This window comes from Megalops cyprinoides, chromosome 14 (genome assembly GCF_013368585.1).
Source record: "Megalops cyprinoides isolate fMegCyp1 chromosome 14, fMegCyp1.pri, whole genome shotgun sequence".
Taxonomy (NCBI): Eukaryota; Metazoa; Chordata; class Actinopteri; order Elopiformes; family Megalopidae; genus Megalops; species Megalops cyprinoides.
This window is the reverse complement of record NC_050596.1, coordinates 20,917,222-20,940,741: the sequence shown is the minus strand read 5'-3', so window position 1 is coordinate 20,940,741 and position 23,520 is coordinate 20,917,222. Positions and strand designations below refer to the sequence as shown.

Here is a 23,520-nt window from a genome sequence, read left to right as displayed (position 1 = left end):
TAAATGTTTGCAACTGATGTTGCAGACTGCACATAAATTATAGCTGCCTTAAGTCAGGGCTCCAGGTTATGTGCCAATGGCCTCTAAACAAACCGAAGGAGAGAACAGAGAAAAATCAATAACAAAGCTGTCAAAGAGAAGCAGCAACTAAGAACACTGCAGATTGTTCTTTACCCTGTCCTCAGCGGGCTTAACTCCTGAAGTTATGCACAATGACTACCAAAAACAATTTACTGTAACGCACAAGCAAGCGAAAATGCAGACACTTTCAAATCAACCTGAGACATTTTTTGCAATCAACTACACAATCAGTGCATTGGCTGCTTAAGAAAAGATTGCCATGATTTCAAAAAAAGGGTCAATCTTTGCTTTCCAGACAGAGTCTCTCAACAGATTCAAGTACAAAGAACTGCTGCCTGTTCTGCTAGTGGCAGATTACAGCACAGAGTTCCCTCCTTGTGAAAAAGGGATGGAAGAAGGGGGAGAGGAGGTCATTGCAGTCTAGGCTGCCACAAATTTCTCCTTAACAGCTCCACTGTGCACAAAACCTCACAGGGGGCCATTATCTCTGTTTATGTTCTATTCATGGCCACAGGGGCGGCATGCCTGCTCCTTCATGCTAGTCATGATACCCTCACTACAGCCCTCCGAGACACTAGAGCTGAATAATGCAGATGCTAACAAAACCCTCTGACCGAGTCTGGCGACACGGACACATAAGTCCCGCTTGGGGCGGCCAATCCCAACCGTGACTGCTTATGATGCAATCCGAGGGCACCAAAATGACAGCCTCCTTTCTTAACACTACTGCTGCATGACAAAAAACAAAAAGTATACCACTGCGATGCGGTCAGCAGGAACGAACGCACTGTCAGTCTGCCGCATGATGCTGTCAGTATATGGTCCTTAGGAATATCTACAGACAGCGCAGGTTTTTTAAACAAAGAGAGCAAATAAACTTACAGACCTATTTTGAGCCCAACGAGCCTCGTGTAAGCGTTCATTTCTTAGCCGATGTGGTTCATGTGAGGGGGGTGTTCTACCAAAACATTTTGCTGCGCTTCACAACTCCCACAGCCCAACAAACCCAAAGGCCATGCAGTACTTATCTCCTGCACTCACGGCAGAATTAGCTCTCTGAACCATAGCCGTAAGCAGCACAAGTCAGATAAGGGACTGCTGCAACTACCGTCTCACTCCATTTTGAGGAACCAAGCCCCACAGGAGTGCTTAAGTGAGGCTGAGGCAAACCCGCTGATATGCACAAGCGCACACACACACACTCAAACTGGTACTTACGGTCATAAGTTCCTTCTGAAAAGACTTCTTCTCCTTGTTCTCTGCATTATTGCAATCCTCCTTGAGCTTCTCTAGGACGGAGGCCACCCGCTCAGGCTCGCTGTCCAGCTCTGTCCGACAAAAGTACGTCAGAGGCAGGTTTGTGTAGCCGAGGGCGTCGGCAAAAGCCCTCCAGTTCCCAATGTTCTCCATCAGTATTGTCCTCACTGAGGCATAGATGTAGGTGAGGAACTTGCAAGGCTTCAAGATCTGCTCCAGCAGCATGGTTGTGGTGAGATCTGGCCCACAGAAATATATAGGCTTGACTTTCCCCACGACCAGAACGTTTTTTGCATGGACAAGCCCAGTCTTGCCCTGATAGTATCCGATGTACCACTCTTTGGTCCACAGTTGTCCTTTGAGTTTAATCTTCTCCTCACTAAGCAGTGCAATCACATCCCCTTTCTTATACTCCAAGAGGTACTGATTCTTGGTTTGTCTGATCACTGTTTTAAGCAGTTTGCCATATTTCAAGTTTGTGATGCAGCGTTCCTGAAACACTGGGTATTTGGTGGTGATAGCCAGTGGTGACAGAATAATCTTTCCAACTTCCTTCTTCTTCAGGAATCTTCTCTGGCCTGTCGTCCGTACCCCCGTTTTAGGAGGGGGCTGAGGTGTCTGGACACAAAACTGTGCCAGGATGCAGTCCTGGTCATCTTTGACTTGAATTCGCAGAGTGAAGTCTGAAATGTCCTCTGCATTCCGTGAGGAAATCACGAAGATGAGCCGGCTTACCTTGCCCAGCTTCAGCTGAAAGCCCCTCACCATCCTAGCCTGCTCGTTGGCTTTGACCTCATAGTTGGACATGTTGGAGTACACGCCAACCTGCAGGTCTTGCGGTCGCCCCAAGACAAACTGGTGCTTTCCCCACAGTTGTAGAGCTACAGGTGGAGCAGAGTGGGCCTGTTTCCCAACTTCACTCACCAGCAATGTCTTTGGGGCGCAGTCATGCCCAAAAATGGCCACCACTGTCTTGAAGGAAGGGTGAATGTGCTTGGGCCCATAGACGCCCAGGGTCACCTTCTTCAGAACGTGGTCCCAGACTGTGGAGTTTGAGGAGAGGTTCTGGGCCTGTACTACCACGGCTACGTACATACAAGGCTCCAGGTTATCCAGCTGGACCTGCACCGTGTCTCCATACACGTAGGCTTGGGGGATCGGAGAGTATGGACCCTCCTTGCAGTCGCTTCGGACGCATATCACCTCTGCCACCTGCCGGCTCTCCTTCTTCACCACCACCGAAACCTTCATCTCGAGGGTGATGAATGTCTTGACCTCCATGTTGCTTAGCTTGACCTCCACAACCGGGCTTACGGTGGTGCAACGGTCGCTGTTGAGCTCCAGCGGGGGATCCAGCAGAGCCTTCATGGAAATCTGCTGGGTGTCCCCTGGGGCTACATGACCCTCAGGGACGTGAATACTGATGCTGGTGTCTGGCAGCTGCACAGCACCTCCAGAGCTGTCCAGCTTACACACAATGTTAGTCTCCACCGGCTGCGTCTGACCCCAGCCAGGGTTCTGTCCCAGGGAGTCCAGGTCATGACAGGAACGTGCCAGCTTCCTGTGGTTCAGCCATGCAGTCCTGAAGTCCTCCCTGCTCTGGAACTGCTCAGGGGATGGAGCTTTTAGGCCACCAAAGAAACTGGAGGAGGCCGGAGGAGCGTTGGAGTTAGCCTGCAAGATGGACAGCTCAGACAAACTGTAGGACCGTTTGCTCCTGAAAAATGGGTTGTCTTTGCGGAGGGTATGCAGGACCTCCTGGTTGGGGCTGGTGGGGGCCAAGTCAAAGATGCTGCTGCTGAAGCCATTGGCTGTGATAGCGGTGCTGGTGGTGGAGTTGGAGACAGCGGGCACCGGAGTGTCAAAGAGCAGTAGGTCCACAGTGTTACGCATGGACTTCTCATTACTGTTCTGGTCCAGCGCCCCATTGAGGAAAGGGTTAGTGGAGGTGCGGTTGGTGAAGGGATTGCTGTCGTAGGCAATAATGGGCTTTGGGGCCACCCCTGTCCATTCCCCAAGGAGGTCCAGCTCCTTGGCTCCTTCTTCTGATCCTTCCCCGAGATTGTCTATCATCCCGCTGTCACTGAGTGAGGAGTTCCGGTAGTTGATTGGTTGAACATAGGCTGCAGGGATGTAACCCATCTCTGTGTTGTTGTGGGCATACCACCATTCTCCCCCCGACGTGTCCAGCACGAAGAGGCGGTCCCCCTTGGAGAACTTCAAAGTGGTGAAGCTGGAGGGACAGTAATCCTTGATGGCAACGACTTCCCGGGCCGTTCCAAATGAGGCTGTGGTGTCCAGTCTTAAGGCACTGGGAGAAGGCACTGCAAATGTAAGGAACAAGACAGGAATTAGACAGGACTTGCTCACATTTAATAAAAACAGTCTCACTTCTGTCCCAAACTAGTTCTATTTAGTTGTGATTTTTCATTATTTTACTACAATAAAACAGTTTAATTTCTGATTAAATCGTGAGGTATTCAGAAGCTGATGATTTATGAAGGCCACACTGAGAATTCATGAAAGCACAGTGACAAGACTGCCCGCACTGACCTTTCACATCTGTGAGGCTGGCCTCAGAAATTCCCTCGCTGAGGTCAATGAGAGTCCCCTCAGACTTGCAGCGAGGAAGTGCATTGTTGTTGTTTGTTGCTCGGATTCGGTGGGCGGCCATGTTGGTTCTTCTCCCCGGGTCAGGCTATGCTTCCAGGTCCATTCCACCAACGATGACAATCAGTCATCGGTGGTTTTTCATTTTATCTGGAGGCACAGAAGCACAGGGAGAAATCCCGGTTAGCTACAGCAGACAGCCTTACTACAGAGACTTGACACATCCCCATAAACCCCCTGAAGCAGGCTGTAATCTTGCTTACAAAGACAATTAAGACAAAAACACTTACAGAGATTAAAAGTGTGGGTGGAGAGCTTATCTCTCCGCAGACCTGCATGCTCTGTGCTCCACAGTGAATGCTTAAAATGTAAAATAGGGTACTTAAAGATGTACAACAGCAAGCCTGTTACATCAAAACATGGACAGAACATTTGATTGAAAATACATGATTGAAATGTTTAAACTTGCTTTGAGGTCTTCAGTTATTGTTTGTTTCAACATCAACATCTGAGAGGTTCTATCCTCTGCTTTGAAACTTACATTTGTGAAGTTGTACAATTACTATGGCTATGATGTCATCTAATAATGTCATCTATTACTATGCATCATAATGTAATCAATGTGACAGTGCAACTCAAAACAGCAGCATGGCCCAAAATCTGCAAAAATATTCTATTTTTTCCACACAGGGAGCCTGCTGAAAGTATGGACAGAAAGTGATCCAGGCCCCTGTGTTTAGTGGTCAGAACTTAAAAGAAAGGATGAAAGAAAGGAAGAAAAACCTCCTGCGTCTTAAATTTCACAGGGAAACTGGTTCATGTCCTGACAAGGCTTTTCTCAAGGAGAAGCTATGGCTAGAAACGAGAACGAATGAAATTCCGACAGATACCAAACACCCCCTGACTTCAACTGGAATAATAAACACCTCTCTTCCTTCGTTGGCCCATCCGTGCTACGTCCCAGGGTGAAGCTGTTCATATTACATTCCCCCAACTATGTAATTCACAGCGGTAATTATTCTTAAAATGTCAAAACGTATCATTACAGAAACAAAGCCAGCTTCAGAGGCACTGGACCATGAAGACTGAATCTCTCCTCAACGCCCAATCGTTCCTGCGATCATATATTCCTTTGTACTTCAGCCAAGAATACCCTTCCTGTAAGGACATGAGTCAGAATAAAATACTCAAGGGTTAGCTTTTTTTTGTCTTTGAAATGAAAGCTGTCTCGAATGTCCTTCAATGATTGCACAAGCCCTGATGTTTAAAATCCGAAATCCCCAAGCTATTCTTTAAAGGGTAACTTCACTGAATATATAGAATTTAATATGCGGTTCCTTGCTTTACGCTGTACTACATATGCATACTGAAAAGCTAGAAGCTGGTTTCACACCAGAGAAATCTCAATTTTCCTCCAAAAAAGCCATGCTCCAATATTATTGTGTGACACTTCCCCTGTCTAATGTATGCACAGACAATTGATTTCTAACTCTCTGCAACAAGTCGTTTCTCCCTTGATCATCACACAAACTCTTACCGCATGCATAGGTAGCTGTTATATAGCTATATTACATCATACAGCTAACCATTTACACATTTAAATATTTTCTGAAATACAGATATTGCTTACAATTTCAACTGAAATAGAGTTTAATCTTTTTAACTTTATTGCCTCCAATCCAATATTATCACAAGGCAGTAGGCAATCAAAATGTTCAATCATATCTATAAAACCTTGAATAAAGGGAAACAGATGAAATCTCAGCCTATATTTCACGCCAACTAAAATTTTTCCCTGTTGCTCTTTTGAGCAGGGCTGAGGCTTTAGTAGAGAAGAGATAATAAAAATTCCCTCACAAGGTGGGAATTTTAAGGTACCCCAAACACAACATATCACAAGGGAGAGGGAGAAATCACTGGTTTAAACAAAAGGAGAATCTTCTTAACAAATTAAAACAGAAAATAACCAAGCTATTACAGCCCATCGCCTGGAATCTAATAAGTATATGATTCCTTAGGAACACAAAACACCATCTCTTGTGTAATTAGGCAGATGTTTGGCACTAACTCAATGGAGGGTCACAACTCATCTAGCCTGCCTCCCTTCCAGATCACTCCCCAGAGCCCTATAGTGTATCATGCGGAGAATGATCAAACGGTAAAAGTAACTTTTACCAGCCATCCCACTTCCCTCCAAGCAGGGACAGGCAAGGTAATAAGGCCACGGAGTGTGAATGCCAAGCCAAACCCAGGGCAATCTTATCACCCCCCCTCTCTGTTCCTGCCATCTCAGCACTCTGTAGCCTCACTGCCTCACTGAAGTCCTGTGGGGAGCTGCCACAGATGACCACAGCAAATGCTCAAATGAGTTGCCAATGAGGGGGCTAGAGGAAGACGGTCACATATTTGCGGATATCATGGAGAGTATGACCAATTTGACAACGCAGAGAGATTATTGCCTAAAGCACCATCCTAGGGACCTTGCCCACCTGTAACTGGAATCTAGGGTTTCCAATTGGTTAAAATATCTTTTTAAATGCAGCTGACAGTGAAAAGGAAGATGTTTTCATTTACAGTAGCATTTAGCCTATTAAATATATCAGGTCTGCTGTTTTAAAAGGCAGTTTTTTTTCACCTGTTAATATAGTCACTGCACAAATCTACATTTAAAGACTGAACTGAAATAACAAATATTACATACATATCTATGTCTGGATATGATCTGTTACCAGTTAGTCTTGACATGAATCAGAATGTCTGTTATTTTATTGGTACTGTATACAGGAAGTACTATACAGAAAAGCCAAAGACATTTGGTAATTTTAAGGTTTATGGTACATTATGGTTCTACTCTGTGAAATCCAAGATTTGGCCCACTGCTTTAGATGACTGAAAACCATAATGCACATTCCAAATAGCCCATAATTCAATAAGCCTTTAGTTTTATGGATTTGAAAACCATATTAGCACAGCTGAAATCAGAAAATCACTTCACACAGCTAAAATCAATTGGGCACATCCTCCTCCAACTATGAGAGAGGAAAAGTTGGATGAATAGTGCATTGTTTACACTGCTTCCCGGAGGTGTTCGCAGTCACATGGAAGACGCAAGCAAATCCTGTGATGGAGCTCTGACGTGGTGTTGGTCATCGTTTTTTTTTTTTTTTACCCATAAACCAGTGTGGCATGAGGACACATGAGCTGAGCACTGCCTTGTGCGGCCTTTGTTTGTGGGGCCCACGGTTCTGAGATTGTGTAATGCATTTTGATGCGATTGAATGGCTTTGCTTGGGCTTTTGTCCCAACACCGGACACGCATCCACACAAACACACTGGGCCCATGTGCATGCCCAGCCACCCTTGTTACTTGTTACCGCTTCCTGCCAAGAGACTGAAATGGATTACTGTAACCCAGCCTGGAGTTTGTAACAAACAAGCTCCAAAATCTTCTGTGAAGCCTTTTTACGTTTAATCCATATTTCACGTGACTGTCAAGTCATGACAGGGGTCTTTTTCAGGGAGATGTGAAGCTATTTATCTGTGCTGATATCCCAGTATTTTCATTTTGTAAGGCCAGCGGGGAGGGGGGTACCATGCAGAGATACTAGCAATGCCAGCTGGACTATCCCAGGGAGGGGTTCACTTATTTATATGGACCGCTTAGGTATTATACAGTAGGATAAAAAAGATAGGATAAAAGTTACTGCATCTAATATAGCAAGCCAAGAAATGTTCACAACTTGCATACAGACTTTTTTGTGGTGTTAATATTATTACCATTTTGACATAACAATACGTTACAGAAGCTCAGATGAAGGAAGACATATACTTACACACCATGTAGTTGAGTTTCAAGGAAGAGTTACACAAAGGAAAACATATCTTTTTTTGAAATATCAACATCTGTATTCTATTTAAAATATCAGGCTAACAGTACTTGTGCATTTACATATTCTTTCACCCAAACCCTTTGCACTTTCATACTCAAGTGGGACCACTGCATCCAGTAAATAAATACACTTAAAACCAATTAAGGTGGAAGTATGTTATACAGGGGATACACAAAACTGATGATGTTCCTTAATACTGTGATTACTTCTATCGATTAGCAGTCACATCTTCTGAACTGTATCATGCAATGTCTCTGACACCACTAATCTCAGCAAATAAAATTCCCCAAGCCCATTTTACAACCCAGGATTGCTGTCAGCTCCGTGACAGGAAAAACTGTCAATCCAATAAAACTGCAAGAAGAGTCATTCAAGGACTCTTGGTTACCATTTATTACAGAGGGCCACAGACCTCCTCTCTGCTGGTGGCTTTGGGTGTAGTCCTCTCCTAGTGTGGGGTGCTCGGTACGCCGTGCAAGCCTCAGGATTCTGCCTCCCCTGGAAAGGACTCAGGGGGAGCACCACTGATGGATGTGCAAATCAATACCCTGGGACTGACAAGCGGGTTGTGCCATCCACTTTGATACAAACCCAGATCAATCAGCACCACGCTAAATGATTCCTCCCCTATCCCCCGGGCCGCAACCACTACTGCCGCAGATCAAGAGGACCTTAAGATGAAGGCATTCGGAGATTAATCCACCAATACCTTGGGCAGACATGATAAATTAGAAGCCTGTGCACATTGCAACAACTTTCCAGCTGCAGACTTTTTGATGGATCTGAGGAGGTTTGCTGCAGTCTTATTCCCATCTAGTTTCTCAGTTGCGGGAGGCCCACTGGAGGCCTAAACACTGTTTCTGCATTGTTGAGCTGTCAGGCTGAAATCGCAGACTCCTTGGTACTACCTCATGAAATAAACAGTTAATTTAGCCCATGTGATTGCACAGGGACTGTCTCAAATCTTTTTTTATGAATTCAGAGTTCAGAGCAGGAATCACTTAATTTTCTATTCCCCAGTCTTGGAGAATGGGTCTCAGTGGAACTGCTGCAACTTTAATAACCCTGTGCTTTTACAATACAAGGCGCTGTACAATTCCAGAGGATTGTGGTTATGATCATAGTTCATCTTTATCTGACAAGAGAAAACAGTTCACGCCATGCCCTCTCATAACAAATATGAATAAAAATGAATGAAATCAAATTAAACAGCCATGCGTCATCACTTGGCTCAGATTACGTGAGCAGTGCAAGTGGATGGAAGAATATCCGTAGAATTCAACTGAGGCTAAGACAGGATAAACCCAGAATCTACCTGAAACATTAATTAATCCTGACTTATTCATATTACAGTGCTCATCTTTGCCCTCAGTTCATCACAGACAGGTTAACTACATCGTTAAAGGCGAGGAATTTTTTCAGATCATTAAAATAACAATAATAATAGAAAATGAGAATTATTTATGAGATTATTATAAATGTCAAAATATTAAGACCAGTGAGCAGCAGTATCCAAGGTTAATAATCCTGCCTACAAGGGTGAATCCAGGGACTATTTTTTTTTCTTATTATATGATTCCAGCCCTCAATGTGTGGTGCTTCCCCTGACCAGCAGAACCCTTGGACAGAAATGGCAGGTGCCTAACACATGGCAAGGCTTGGAGGACACTACAGAACAAAATAAGCATAGTTTGGCTGGGGCTATGTTGGTAAGACAGAGGAAAAGTAGTCCATTACTCACCAGGACTTATCAGCAGGGGGTTGTCCCAATGCCAATTTTGGCAAAAGTGACTGTCACCCACACCCCGCCCCCAAAATATAACACAGTCACAGTGTGAATCCTTCGCAGGGGTCCTGCCCATAAGCCCAACAACTAATCACCACAGAATTAGCCATACTCTAGCAAATGAAACTTTAATACCTTGCATCCATATGTCACCCCCAGAGCGATCCGAAAGTGATTCCGCATTCAGGGCGAGTTTCAGGGGGAGGGATTAACGTGGCCTCAAACAAAGTCTTTCAACAAATTAATGCTGCTGTTCTTACACTGCCCAAATCTGTTCTCCGCAGATAGACAACACAATAATTAACTGGAGTTCGGCAGTCGCTAATGGCCTCTCCAATCGCCCATGCCCCGCTGCTCAGAGCCACCACACTAGCAGTTTCCACGGCTACGGCCTTGCGTCTGGCGAGGGAGGCATTCTGATAACTGAAAAGGGCACTCTTCTGAATACCTTCTCTCACAAGAGGGCCTTCATAATTTTTTTTTTTTTACAGGAGCAGAGAGTCTGGGGCTGTGCAGAGCCTCCATTAATTATGAAACACAACACGGAACGAGTGTGCTGTTGTGGTCCAGAAAAGTTGGAAAGCGATGGCATTCTAACCCGCCCCTCCAGCACCCCCTCCCACCCCAACCCAGCAGGCAGGCTCTTTTTTTCCCCAAAAACCACAAGATGAGCAGAAAAACACTGGATGGGTTTGGAAGGAACTTTTATTCCACAAACCAAGCTGGATAGGAACTTTGCCAGCTTTCTCTCGCAGTACGTGTCTGGGTCTGTGTGCCTGTGTGCATGGTGTCTGCATGCATGAAAAGCTATGCCTTTGTATCCGTGAAGGATTTATAGTTTGCTTGCACATAAGCGGGATATAACACTATAATCAGTCAGTACACTGTGAGTTTTTTCTCTCTGTGTGTATATGCATACTTCTGTGTGCATGTCTACATGTTCTTTTGTGCATGTGTGTGAGTTTATATACGTGTGTGGTAATTTCCTTTGGCATGCAATTTGAGAGGCCTTGCACTGACTCTGCGCTCACCAGTCTTGGCCCTGAGGAACAGGCCAGCGGCAGGGTTTCTGGGAACGGGAAGCAGGGTGGGCCCAGCAGAGCATAAAGAAACCTAACCCGAGCACTGGACAGACTGCAGCCCGACTAATACACTACACACCAGGAGACAGGCACAGACAGGAGGCAGGCCAGAAAAAAGCTCTCTGTACAAGCACAACACCAGACAGGAACTGTAAAAGGCATCCACCATCTACACGTCTCCTATTCTCCTGCAGCGCTGCTCTGGCATGTTCATTGTCCTCAGGGTATTTTGTCAAAATGTTTTTATTACTGCAACAATATAATTACCCATGAGTCTTTATGTGGAGGCGGCTCCTTTCCTTAGTGTAATCAGGTGTCGGAATGTGGGCAGTGTGGAATTCATTCAAGCTCAAGACAAAAGACAAGGCTGTAAATCCATGGGGAAGGGTAAAGTCGATCACAAACAGCAAGTGCAGTGTTTTCCTCTCTGAGGCTGATGTAACAAAACGATATGACTTCCCTTATTAAAACGGACTGCAAGTGTGACGGTTTATTTCTTTTTTTGGATACTGCAGGGCTTTATGGTGAAAGGGCACCCGCAGCAAAACAGCAGCAGCAGATAATTTCCAAAAAAGCTTTTCCCATGAACTTGTCATTAGATGTCTCCTCTCTAATGTAGTACCGCGTTCGCTTCAGCTATCATAAAATCTCCTGAATAAGAATGGAAAAAAAGAACCTCTCTGCAGTCTTCATTGTTTCTGTGTGAAGAAGTTACAGATTAGTCAGAAATTCAGGAGGTCAGAGAGTGAGACAGAGAGACAGACAGAGAGAGAGAGAGAGGCCTTGCACCGAGTCTTGAAATAGAGGGTGAGAATGCACAATGTGAGTTTCCCTGTAACATTCCCTTCTTAGTGTATATTTGGAAGAGGTCTATATCTGGCAACCCTCCATATCCGTCACACTCAAATGCTGAAGAATACACAAAAGACAATTTAAAAGACACACTAAACAAAGACACTGGGATTATGTGAAGTGTAACAGCACTGTCTGCAGAATTTGCAGTGGACCATAGTGTCTCATGTGGCATGATAATGCATTCTAACTTCATCTCACATGCAAGTTTATTAAAAGATAAGGCTGGTCAACCTGTGTATGCAAGTGATTAATCAATCTGAGAAGTCTACTTATGCCTGATGGACACCGCTATCCTGTACCAACAAAGCTATCTTACTGTCTTCGGTTTTAATGGAAGTAAACAGCAAACTTGACTTAGCACATCGGGAAAAAAAAAAAACACTTACACAGACGTGTGCAGGGAGGAATAAATGCATTTTTAACACCCGGGAGTTACTTGAACTGATGTTCTCTCATCACTCCATGGGGCATGTTGGCAATCTACACACTTCACTGCAAGACACCTGTCATTTCAAATGACGTCTGTTCTGAACCCAGTCAGAGCGTGCTGTCTAGAAGACTAATTCAAATTCCTGACATTTTGCCACCACCGTCTGACTGTTGTGCAAATCTCCACAGCCACTGATAAGAGAGATAACCCAGACAACAGCTGCACTTTAGGCCTGGCCACCTTTGCAGCTGGTGCCAGACTGAACAGATGCTTTAGCCACTTATTTAAATAGTTAATTTGTACTGACATGAAATGCATTACACAACACCTAAGGCGGTAAGATAAAAATAAACATAAAATAACAATAGAAAATCATGTACTTTTGATTCTGAAAAAGCAATAGTCAGAAGAATAATAATAACAATGTGATTAACAGATGCCACTGTTTAACATTGCCTACATTTTATTTTACACACATAAATACAGTTTCTGAAGCAATTTAGGTTAAGTACCCAGCTCAAGGGTTTGACATCAGTGCACAACCCAAGATTCCCCCTGGCTAGGGGAATATAAGCCACCGCTAACCAGGACACTTTGCTATTTAATAACTCGGTGGTAAATGCAACCTTGGCTAAACCTGACCCTGGATAAAAAACAGCCAACAGTTGGATTATGCACTATGCTGTGCTTGTGTAAGACCCCCATGGGCATACATACTTAACCTCTTCCATCTGCCAGACTGTACAAGAAAACCCCGGTCAAACACGTTACTTAGAGGAGAAAACAAGAGAAGGGAAGAGAAGAGAAGAGAAGAGAGGTGGTGGTAACAGGGGGGCGGGGCCGCTAAGGGAAGACATGGCCTGCTGTCCCGGAGGTAGTTTTGACCCCTGTTTACAGATCTGGGAGGCTGGGAGGGTCGTTCCCCGGACAGGAAGTGCCTGAGGTACAGGAAATGCCTTCCTGAGGAGGAACTGCCAGATGTAAGCCTTTCATATCCCCCTCCATTGTGAATCAGTCTGCCTTGTTTGTTATTTCTCTCCACATGGGATTGTAAAGAAACTGTGTGTCATTCAGGCTTACACATAAAGCCACATAGTGTAGCTTTGGCACTTTAGAACTGAGTCACAGTTCTACATAGTAATAAGTAAAGCATAACATTTAGGTTTGTGTACAACTTAATCCCAATGCACTAATATGCAGAGCCGTTAAAATGTCACCAGGGCTTCTATTGTAATTATTGTTATAATCATATCATAAATCATCACCATACATGGCCGATAAGTAAAGATAGAAAAGTAAAGAAAACATTCTTTTCAAAAATTCTGTTTGAAAAGAGGTCAGTAGTTGAGCATTAAGTTATTATTTAGCAATTAAATTCATGTTAACATATTTCTTTTCTTTCTGGATAAAGAAATAAGTTTCTGAAAAACACTAGTTGTATGAAGCTAGCACTAAGTCGATAGCCTACATAAGTGTGATGCTTTCTCTGGGTTTCGTTTTCTCCTTGAACCAACCAGAGTACAAGCCCACAGTTTAGTAATCCTTTCACTCCCAGAGGAGGACACACAATGCTTGCAGGAAACAGGAAACAGGAAGCATGAATGTGGGTGTGAGTGTTTGGGCGTGCCCTGGAACCGATGTCTCAGAGACTGCCTGCCTTGACCCTGCCCTGCGTGAGTAAAGTTATCTGATAAGCCCCAAATCCCTCCAGCGGCCTGCATCCTGGAACCCCCTGGTCACTCCACACAGAGACGGAGCGGTCAAAAGTGAGGGCTATAATAAGCTCGCACACGATCCACTGTCACACTTCCTGTCTGAGGCCAGGATCTCTCACCACTTGGCAACACAAGCTCCTCAAACATCAACATAATACAACACCACTCTCTCACTCTTATTTTCTCTCAAAAATACACACAGGTGCTATTCTTTCTTGTTGAAAGTCAACAACACACATAGGTGTGAATGTGCACTCTGTGCTTTCTCTCTCTCTCACACACACACACACACACACGTACACGCACACAGTCACACGCGGTGGTGTAATCCGTAAGTGGCCTGTGATGTCTGAGACTTAAACCACTCAGTCTCCCATGATTACAATGCAATGTGTTGCCAGGAGTGTAACTAAATGTTCACAGGAGATGCTGAACAGAATGTGAGGAAACGCTGCCCTGGTGGCTCTGCAGTGCTCCCTGGAGAGCTCACACAGCTTTAGTCTGGGAGAGTTTAAGGTCCATGAGTCCAAGGTGAATCCCCACTCTGCAGTGCTGAAGAGCACAGTGCAGACCAAGACCAGGAGCAGGGGCAGCTGCAGCACAAGCTAGCGGTAATTACTTTGCTGACATGAAAGTGTCAGGCGAGGTAGATGGTAAGGTAGGGCTGAATTATCAGGTGTCAGTTTCTTCAGTTCTCAAGGCTGATGTCCCCTACCCTGGCAGGGCGGGAAGCATCTTTGATGGAGACAGTGGCATCATCTCAAGGCCTCCAAGGGACATGAGTAGACAGATGTTTGATTTCTTGGGCTTCATGATTCCTGATTGTTTTTTTTTTTTTTTTAACTGTTGCTCATTCAACTTGAACAGATACACTCAAGTTCTACTGTGCCTGAAGTCACTCTGGATAAGAGTGTCTGCTAAATGAATGTAATGTAATGGTCTATGTCTTTGAATCACACATGGAGGTGAATGTTAATGTGATACAGGGTGAGCATTTCTTGACCAAGAAGACAGAATCGTATCATGTTCTGAAAACTACAAACGGTATGCACATGTGGCTGCCTAGACTGAGAATGACTATATTATTCCATGCCATAATAACAGAAACAACTGCCACTCAAGCTGTGCAACACAAACCAACCTTGAAAAGCAACTGAGGTTGTTCTTTGAGCAAATTCAATCAACTTGAAATCTAGCAAGCAAGACCGCCCCTTAGAACGAGTCACTTCATTCCCAGCAGGATGACATTCAGTATTGTTGGCTTAAGAAAGAAAAAGATGAATATGAAAAGAATTAAAAGAGGCATTCAGTCAACTTGTGCTTCTGTCTGGGGGACAGAAGCACATGTTGACCAGACCAGCATGCGTATCCACTTGGTGGGCACATCTGGGCTAAAAGACACCATTATAAAACAAAATAAATGATTCAGGTATGGAACCACCTGGAACACTGAGTGCCATATCATTACAGATACATAACAGACATCCCAAAGGTGTCTGCTGCCAGCCTTGCCAGGGCTGCCAATGCCCCTTTTTATAGGCTCAATAAAGTTCAGTTTTGTTTCAATGATTCCCACATTACAGCAGTAAGTTGTATCAGTTTTTTTGCCCACACAGCAAGTTCCTTAGATGCATAGTAAAATCATGTTATGGCTGTGTACCCCAGGTGCCATGGGCCAGGAACACTCGCCAAGCAATTGCCTTGAATGGCAATTAGAAATCTATTTTCAGCCATTCGAGCATTAGAAAATGTTTTCTTTAACCGTGGGTTCCCCCTTCTAATTTTTCTCCTTGATAAAAATAGCCAACAGAATGCTTGTCTGGGACAAAGTAAAAATAAAAATGTCAGGAATGCACAGATGAAGTCATTCATTCTTTACGTAATGGAAAAAGACTAGAGGACAAACATAGAACCACTCCTTGGTTGGGGGACATGTTAAAATGACAGGGGGCTGAATCTATTTGTGGAAGACAGATGAGTTTAGGTTCAATGAGTCAGTGACCTCTTCACATGTATCCCTGCTCACCTCCATTTATAATTCCAGTTCGCCCTGTTCCCCTGCTATCTGATTCCCTTTTTCCAAATTCAAATCCAATGATAAAATCCCACGATAAAGAAAAAAAAATACATGACTCAGGTGGCTGATCAGTGTTATTGTCACTTCACAGAATAACAGTTGTGAATTCAGTACCACAATCTGTACAAACTACTGGGAGGAAACAAACAGCCATCCTCTCCCTTAAACATCCATTATACACATGTGGTATTTGAGTGGCTGTGAGGCTGGGTGACGGCAGTGTATGCCAGTGCCCATTACATCAAAATCTTTTTTTCATTTATTCAAATGTGGTTGCCCTTGCAACCAGAATGCAAAATGCAACATTCTGGAACGTGCATCAACACGCACATCCCCGTCTAGGGAATTGGGAAGGGTAAGTCAAGTCACCACAAGAGCAGCTTATCTGCAATCACATGTTAATTCATTACACAACGTGCTTATTTCAATCCAGCTGTCAATCAAATTGTGTGGTAAAATTTTGCAGAGGCTGGACCCACTGAAAATGTGCCTTCAAAACCCTGATGTATCAATTAAGTGTCAGTGTGACTGTTTCTTACACTGAGGTATCAGCCCTTTTTTTGTGTCCAGAAATCGTCTGGAAAATGAACTATAAAGCAAATGCCAAAAGGCGCTTTTCTATGAAAGTACCATCAAAAAGAAACTCCCTCTTTCCATCCCTGCAGTCTAAATAAAACATACATAGCATATAAATTATTCAGTATAAATTTGGGCCTAGTGAATGAGTTCTAGACATGGGTGCAAAACACCCCCAACAACGACCTTCCATCTCCTTTCTTGTACCAAAACGCATGGCCACAATGCCTTGAGAAAGGATAAAAAGGTCTTTTAAGAAATACAGGTTAACGTTTCTAGAGGCTCTGTCCTATCACCTGCTACACAGCTACCTTCATACAGCAGGTAATGAACAAGGCCACAACTGTCAGCCAATACATCTAGAACAGTTTTACACAAATACTAAAATAAAACTATTACTATTACATCATTATTGTTAAATCTTCATTTGTTTTACTTCACTGCAATCCTGGAGACGCCTTTAAGTGCTTTATTTTCCCATCATCTTCACTGCAGACACGTGCAGTGATGTGGGAAACTGTACATACAGAAAACTAATACATGCCATTAATAATGGCTTCACTGTATCCTTGCTAGCGCTACGTTGGTTACCACGTTTCGTTTTAAAACATAATCCAACTGTAATCGTATTTATAGCCCACCCGGGACAGCTGCGTGTAGGAGAGCCTGTAGAGAATGAAATACTGACGGAAATTTGGTCGTGAGAACACGGTATGAACCGGAATCTGAGTGACGCGGACATGCTGTACTGACTTCAACTGCGCAAAAAAAGTCTTTTATGGCCAACAGAACAGTTCATTATTAAATTTCAGTTGCAGTTTGCACAGATTTTCCCATTGTCTCTTTCAGGAACATCAGCTGGGTTGTAAAATGTAGAAACAATTCATACCGCTATACGCTGTCATAAAAACGTGGAACAATCGACAAAGCTATCTCCTCTGACAGCGAATGAGCTGTTGGGAGATTTTTGATCGAAGGTAGCAGAACCGTGGTCGAAACACCGCTTTTAGTCGCGATTGAGCAAAGTGCAAGTGTGGTATTCTATATGAAATTATTTTTGCACGAACTACAACCCAGGGGCCAAGTAAGTTATCGCTAGAGCAACACAACTGCATTCAAATTCCTAAAGAAATGTGCAGGTCGGGGGGTGTAGTTCTGCCATGGTAACGACTAACACGCACGAGATGTCTGTCAGGTCGGAATTTATCATTAAGAGGGATGGTTCTCTATAAACACTACACTTTTAATTAACGTGTAGACTAATTTTCAACATCGGTATTAATACTGCAAATTACAAATATCGACATTCTTAGCGAATAATAATCATATAATTGAAACAATTCGGAAAATCGGAAATCGTATGGAAATAATTTAATGAGGAAAAAACGTATGCACACAGAGGAAAACAATTCTGTAATAAACTCCACAACCTTATTTAAAGTTATTCGGCTAAAAATGACAGCAATGTTGCAGAAAGTCTAGGCTGGTTAAAGTTGCTGAACATGGATCCGTTATTCGGTATCGGAATAACTTTACCCATTTTTGAAGTTATTGGTAGGCTAAATAGGTAATACGATTATATGGCAACAATGCTGCAAAGTGATGGCGCGGTGCAAATGGATTATATTGCCATACAAAACTAGACTGATATATAGCCTACATTAAGATTTCCATGAATTCACTGAAAGTACCCATGGTTAACTGCAACAGTAAACACGTGCATTAGCTAGACGTCAAACATGTACAAAACACAATAGTTAATGGTCAGATTCATCTCCCAAATCCACAAGCGTTGGCAAAACTGATTCAGCGAAGTTCGCTTCATATTACATTATGAGAAAGACATGTGTTCCAGCTCACGGAGCTCCGAACAAATATTCTACACCTAAAACACTCAGCTTTTACTGAACGGAACTACCCAGTATAACTACTGTGTAAGGATTCGAACTGCACACGAACGCGGGAGCACATTAAAAAATATATATATTTTTAAAGTTGAAAATCTTCGTTAATCACCTGAGTCAATTGCTGTAAAGTGGTCTCGTAGCCGTGAATGCATCCAAGCGGGCACCGGTCTTCGTGTCAATAGTCCTAGCGATCGTCGGCTACTCCAGTCCTTTGTGAGACTTCAGTAGACTGTGCTGGCGAAAAGCAGGAGTCTGGTGATGTCACTGCGAGGGAGTGGACGGGAACCGATGGCTTCGCTGATGTCATCCAATTGGAGTTTCATATTACATTTAGAAACATGCGTCGCGAAAGGCTGTAGCTTGTGGTGGGGATGTCTTTGCCTCCTATTTTTTTCTTATTAGTTTGATATATAGATGCAATGATGCCGTTTGTAAGAAGATTGACAGTGTAACAAATTAGTATAATTAGTGTTAGGTAAATAAAAGGATATAGGCTATAGAGTGTACACTCTATTTTTGAAGTCCGTTAGGCTTCTGGTACGCATTGTGTTAAGAACAAATAGAGTTGAGAGTTGCCAGTAAACGTATATCTTCCCAAAATTGTTTGCTTCAAGGCACTTTGTACTAGCCGATTATCCCTTCGACACTTCAACACCATAGCGTCTGTATGCAAAATAGGACTTAGGGAAATGCCCTTTACCAAACACGGTAAGCCTACGCAGCCGGGTCAAAACGTCGCGCAATGTCTATTTGTGACTGATATCATCTGTTCTACGCTTTTCTACTATGGTTTTTCCAACACCACCCCAACCCACCTGTAGAAATGCGCGGTATACAGTGCTGAAATGCAGGACGATTAAGAGCGAGGACAAATGTTCATAATCCTTCAACTAAACTGCTTATTATTTATTGACGTTTATGGATTTTATTAATGAATATAGATCATGCGTGATGTGCAAAATACGTTTTAATTCTTTTTAGTTTGACAAACTCAATATCCTTTGAAAAGTTCTACTCGATTCATTTTCATTTAACCTTTAGCCCTATTTATCGAGTCCAGAGGAGAAAAAAAAACGAGTAAAAGAAGTGTAAAAGAAAACGAACAACCGAACAAAACCATGTGAATTCAGTTACGAAGTTGTGAATAATATTTTGAACTAAAGGTATTTATTATAGAATAATAGTAAAAAGTCCACTTTCAAGTGGAAAGCCGTTTTGGTTCCATGTGCCCTGCGGTCCTAAAATTTGAAGTGCTGCCAAATACGAAAGTTCAGTAAATTATGAGTGTTGAGTAGCGTTTTGATTTGTTTGTAAGATCAGCTGGCACTGATATTGATCCTTTCCTAAGCTTGAGGCTACAGGTCCTCTGCGCAAAGATTGTATTGTTGTCGGAAATAATTTATTTCTGTACTGCTGTATCTATTATTTTAATATCCGTGAAACACTTTAGCAACCACCCTTCTCCTCTATCAACACAATGTACACCACTCTGAAGGTCTTATTGCTCACTGAAGATGCTGACTATAATTACATTAATTAAGGTGCTGCTAACTGAATATTGGATATACCCTTGAAAAGAGCTTCTGCTCTCAACTAATTTACATTCATATGCAGGTATCGACAGGGACATTGCTGGCATTAGATAGGGCCGAGTTAAAAAGACCAATTTGTGTGTAATTTCAAATGAAGATGAGAAAGGTGACAGGATCCCTCAGGTGGCAAGTGACACTTTAGTTTCCCAAATTAGCCCTCTCTCTATTTTGCGATGAGTAGGGTGTGTTTAGAATAAAATTATGAAAATAAAAGAATAAAAATGTAGCAGGATGGAGGGAGGATTGTCAAAGAACTCCTGTGTGGTTTCATCTCACGCTTCACAGAAACAAGCAATGAGAATATGCCGCAGTGATAAGAAGGTAAATACACTGGCACAGTAGAAGAGAGATGAAACACAGCCCCAGCCTAACTACAAAGAGAAAGAAGGGTCCTTTAGCAGCAGAGATGTCACTTTAGTATTTACTGATAATGATCACTGACTAAAAGGAGCCTGAGGGTGTCCACTTGCGGATGCTTCAATTCTGTTTGTTTATTTTGGGCAGGATGACCTATCTATGTGGATCATGCTAGAATGATCACCCTCAAGGCTCTCAGATATCGGTCCTTGTGTAACTTTTCCCTCCTGTTCAGTTTACACCTCGCCTGTGCACACAAACAATGGTCTGCTGTAGCAATAGAAGTAACGGCCGCTGTGACGCATCACGCTATGTATTTTCAAAATACAAGCCGGATCATGCCCTGAAGTTCATGAATGAAACAATGTAGAACTCCAGTTTCTCCCTAGATGCACAGGTGAAGGGAAGGGCAGCATTTGTCTTCAGGTCTTTGGGGATTATTAAAACGCATATTAGATATGAAAAACTGAAACATTTTTTTTTTTCACTTGCTTATGGCTTGCAAGGTTCCCTTCCAGGATGTACCTATGCCCTCTAACAAACCATCCCAGGCATGAAAACGATTTTTCCCTCTCTTTTTCTCTCTTGTTTAGAGCAGATCTACTTGCCCTCAGGGGCCACGCTCATGCCCTCTTAGTCAGTGGATGTTTCAACAGGCTGCTACAGGGTTCAGGTTTTTTTTTTGTCGCATCTTTTGAATTCCCACAAAAAGGAATTCGTTCAAGCTCAGGCATTGCACTGCCCGTCTCTTCCCATCACATTGCTGCTTTTATCCCATGGCAGCGCCGGGAGTGCAGGAACAGAAGGCGGATGGGTATGTGCTGCTATAGGGGAATAACAAAAGCAACACAGTTTCAAGCTTGTGCGTCCCTTAAGGGGAGGCCGCTGTCTCAGAAGGAAAACATGAAAACTCTAAGGCAAATAGCACAAAGGACAGGCATACAAACCCCTTAAAAATGCCACGAACGAAAGAGACACACTCACGTGAGCACACCCGCATGAATATGCAGACACATTCACAAATAAGCAAAAACATGCACTCACATAAACACATACAAATAAACGCACCCACGCATATACACACACGCGGTTTTCTGAACTCCCTTCCTTTCACAAGATGTGCTTTTCTCAATGGAAATTGAATTTACTCACACATACAGCTGAAAGAGGCGCTGCTTTGTGCCTGAGCGCCTCTCATTACAGTTCATTAGGTCTCAGTGACTGGGCATCTAGCACGGGTGCAGGGAGGGGGGTAAATTTCCTTGCTATTGAAGGCAGACAGGGAATGTGTGAGGAGAGGTAGCGGGCACATGATGAAGAGCTGAGGCGTCTGGAGGACAGAGCATTAGCATATAGGCTCACAGGCATACAGGGCATTGAAGATTATGGAGAGGCTGCGGGGGAGGGTGTCCTTAATATTGCTCTTCCACCCTCTCCAATTTACTCAGCCCCGAGTTTCCACTGCACACCTCAAGCAACATTTTTTGTGCTTAAATGTAGCCGTCCTCAACTCACTATGAGCTTACAGAGGGTAACCTCAATGTGGATAATCCTGTTGCTGTGTCAACTCAATTTACATTACAGATGAGGTTTGTTAGCATCAAGACTAACTCACTGCATTCTCATTGGTTTATAGGAGCCTTGGGCTGTTCCTTAAAAAGGCTGTAAAAATGAAGTGGATCAACTCCTTGTAATATTGTGCCATGAAAATCATTGCATATTTAAAAAGGAGACTGCAGCTTAGTCCTCCATCTGGCAGGTTCAACTTTCAGCAACATTAAACACTCACTGACCTCTGACCCCGGTGAATGCTGGTGCAACAGTCACAGACTAGAATTGGGCAGCTTCAATTACAGCGTTCTGCTTGGCATGACTTACCCTTGGCTCAACAGCTTTATTTTGGAACTAAAATGTACACAAGAGGCACTGTCTTTCCCTCAGTAGAATATTATCTGAGTCACTCTATGACTACTGAATAAGTTTAATGGAATGCAGATAAAAACAAGACGAATTTGGAGAGCCATGCATTACCTTATCTGGTGCTTTGCTAAGAGAGGGGAAGAAAGGAAAAAAAACAAAAAACAAAACAGATTGCTTTGATACACTTGTCTGGGTAGCGACACTCATTGCTGGATTTGATTGTGGAAAATTTTTTAATTAAACTCCACTGCTTGTGTTTTCTCAAGCCTAAACATGATTATGCTGTGAGAGGAATTTAATTAAGCCCAGTGATCCTCTGGCATTCGGAGATTTTGGGAGCAAGTTTGAAATTACTGTATGAGTGTGGGATGAGAGAGAGAGCAAGACCTGCAGTCAATATGGCTTCAAATCATATGAGTGTCTAACTGAATAAATACAGAGAGAGGTACACTGTCTGATGAGGAACAAAATATTAGGAGCACCAAACATGGAACATTTGTCTTCTGTCATCATAGAGACAGGTGTCTATATGTGACAGAAAGGGTGCACCATTTGAACTCCAGGGGACATTGGTGATACCTCCACAGTACCTTCTGTACCTCCTTCTGTCAAATATTTTCAGCCATACCTTTCGATGGTCTCCTGAGACACTAGAGCCAACCCTCATAAGTGCACAGGCCTTTGCGGTTTACGTGTCTGCCCTGTCTCCAGAGAGCTGGCGGTTAAATCTAGCACCGACTTCATACCACAGACTTTGTGGTTTGCATTTCCTCTCTGCATGGCAATTAGCCCTACAAGAGATGCATTGTGGGTAATGACCCTGTGATACATTGGGCCCCTGTCTGGAGAGAGTGCTTGTACCCTAACTTGTGCGTCTGTTTCATGCCATAGAAACTGGAATCACATCAGGTGCCACCCAGACTCAGACACTGCCTAAAGGACTTATAAGTACGAATGTGTCACAGAGTTTACACTGTATAACAGAGACCACCAGAGGCCTCCGAGAGCTGGAATGCAGCTGAGAACATCACGGAAAAAATGAAGCAGTGTTCTTTGCTAATATCAACAGCTCCTTGTTTAAAGACGGTGTCTGTTCTGAGAGGCCATAAGTCAACCTTGCTCAAAGTGCAGACTCATTTCTTTACTTCACAGAGTGTCTGTTCCCTGCACTTTGTAAAGACATGCATATATTTTGGAGGTGACCTGCACAAAACAATGGCCAGTTAGTATCAGTGGCTTATCTTCATCAGTTAATTATGCTGAACCTGTTTTTGTTTGTTTTACTTGATTAACAATGTCGCCAATTTAAATAAGCATCACCCCTTAGTGGCTGATTTCATTTTACTTGATTGCATCTAAGGTGGTAGCTCTGCTTTTGTGCACCA

At 43.4% G+C, this 23,520-nt stretch overlaps 1 protein-coding gene across 2 annotated transcripts in view; it reads right to left on the bottom strand.

The window, feature by feature from the left end:
- Positions 1-18,485, bottom strand: part of LOC118789438 (SH3 domain-binding protein 4-A-like) — a 33,229-nt gene extending 14,744 nt beyond the window's left edge. The window contains exons 1-3 of one of the 2 annotated variants that reach the window (XM_036545860.1): positions 18,376-18,485; positions 3,892-4,098; positions 1,300-3,662 (exon numbers count right to left, since the gene is read on the bottom strand). In XM_036545860.1, the coding sequence (XP_036401753.1) occupies positions 1,300-3,662; positions 3,892-4,012 (2,484 nt within the window). In that variant the 5' untranslated portion in view covers positions 4,013-4,098; positions 18,376-18,485. Of the gene's footprint in view, positions 1-1,299; positions 3,663-3,891; positions 4,099-15,732; positions 15,807-18,375 lie in introns of those variants that run through there. The other variant, XM_036545861.1, reaches the window with a different exon arrangement.
- Between the last annotated feature and the right edge of the window lie 5,035 nt (positions 18,486-23,520).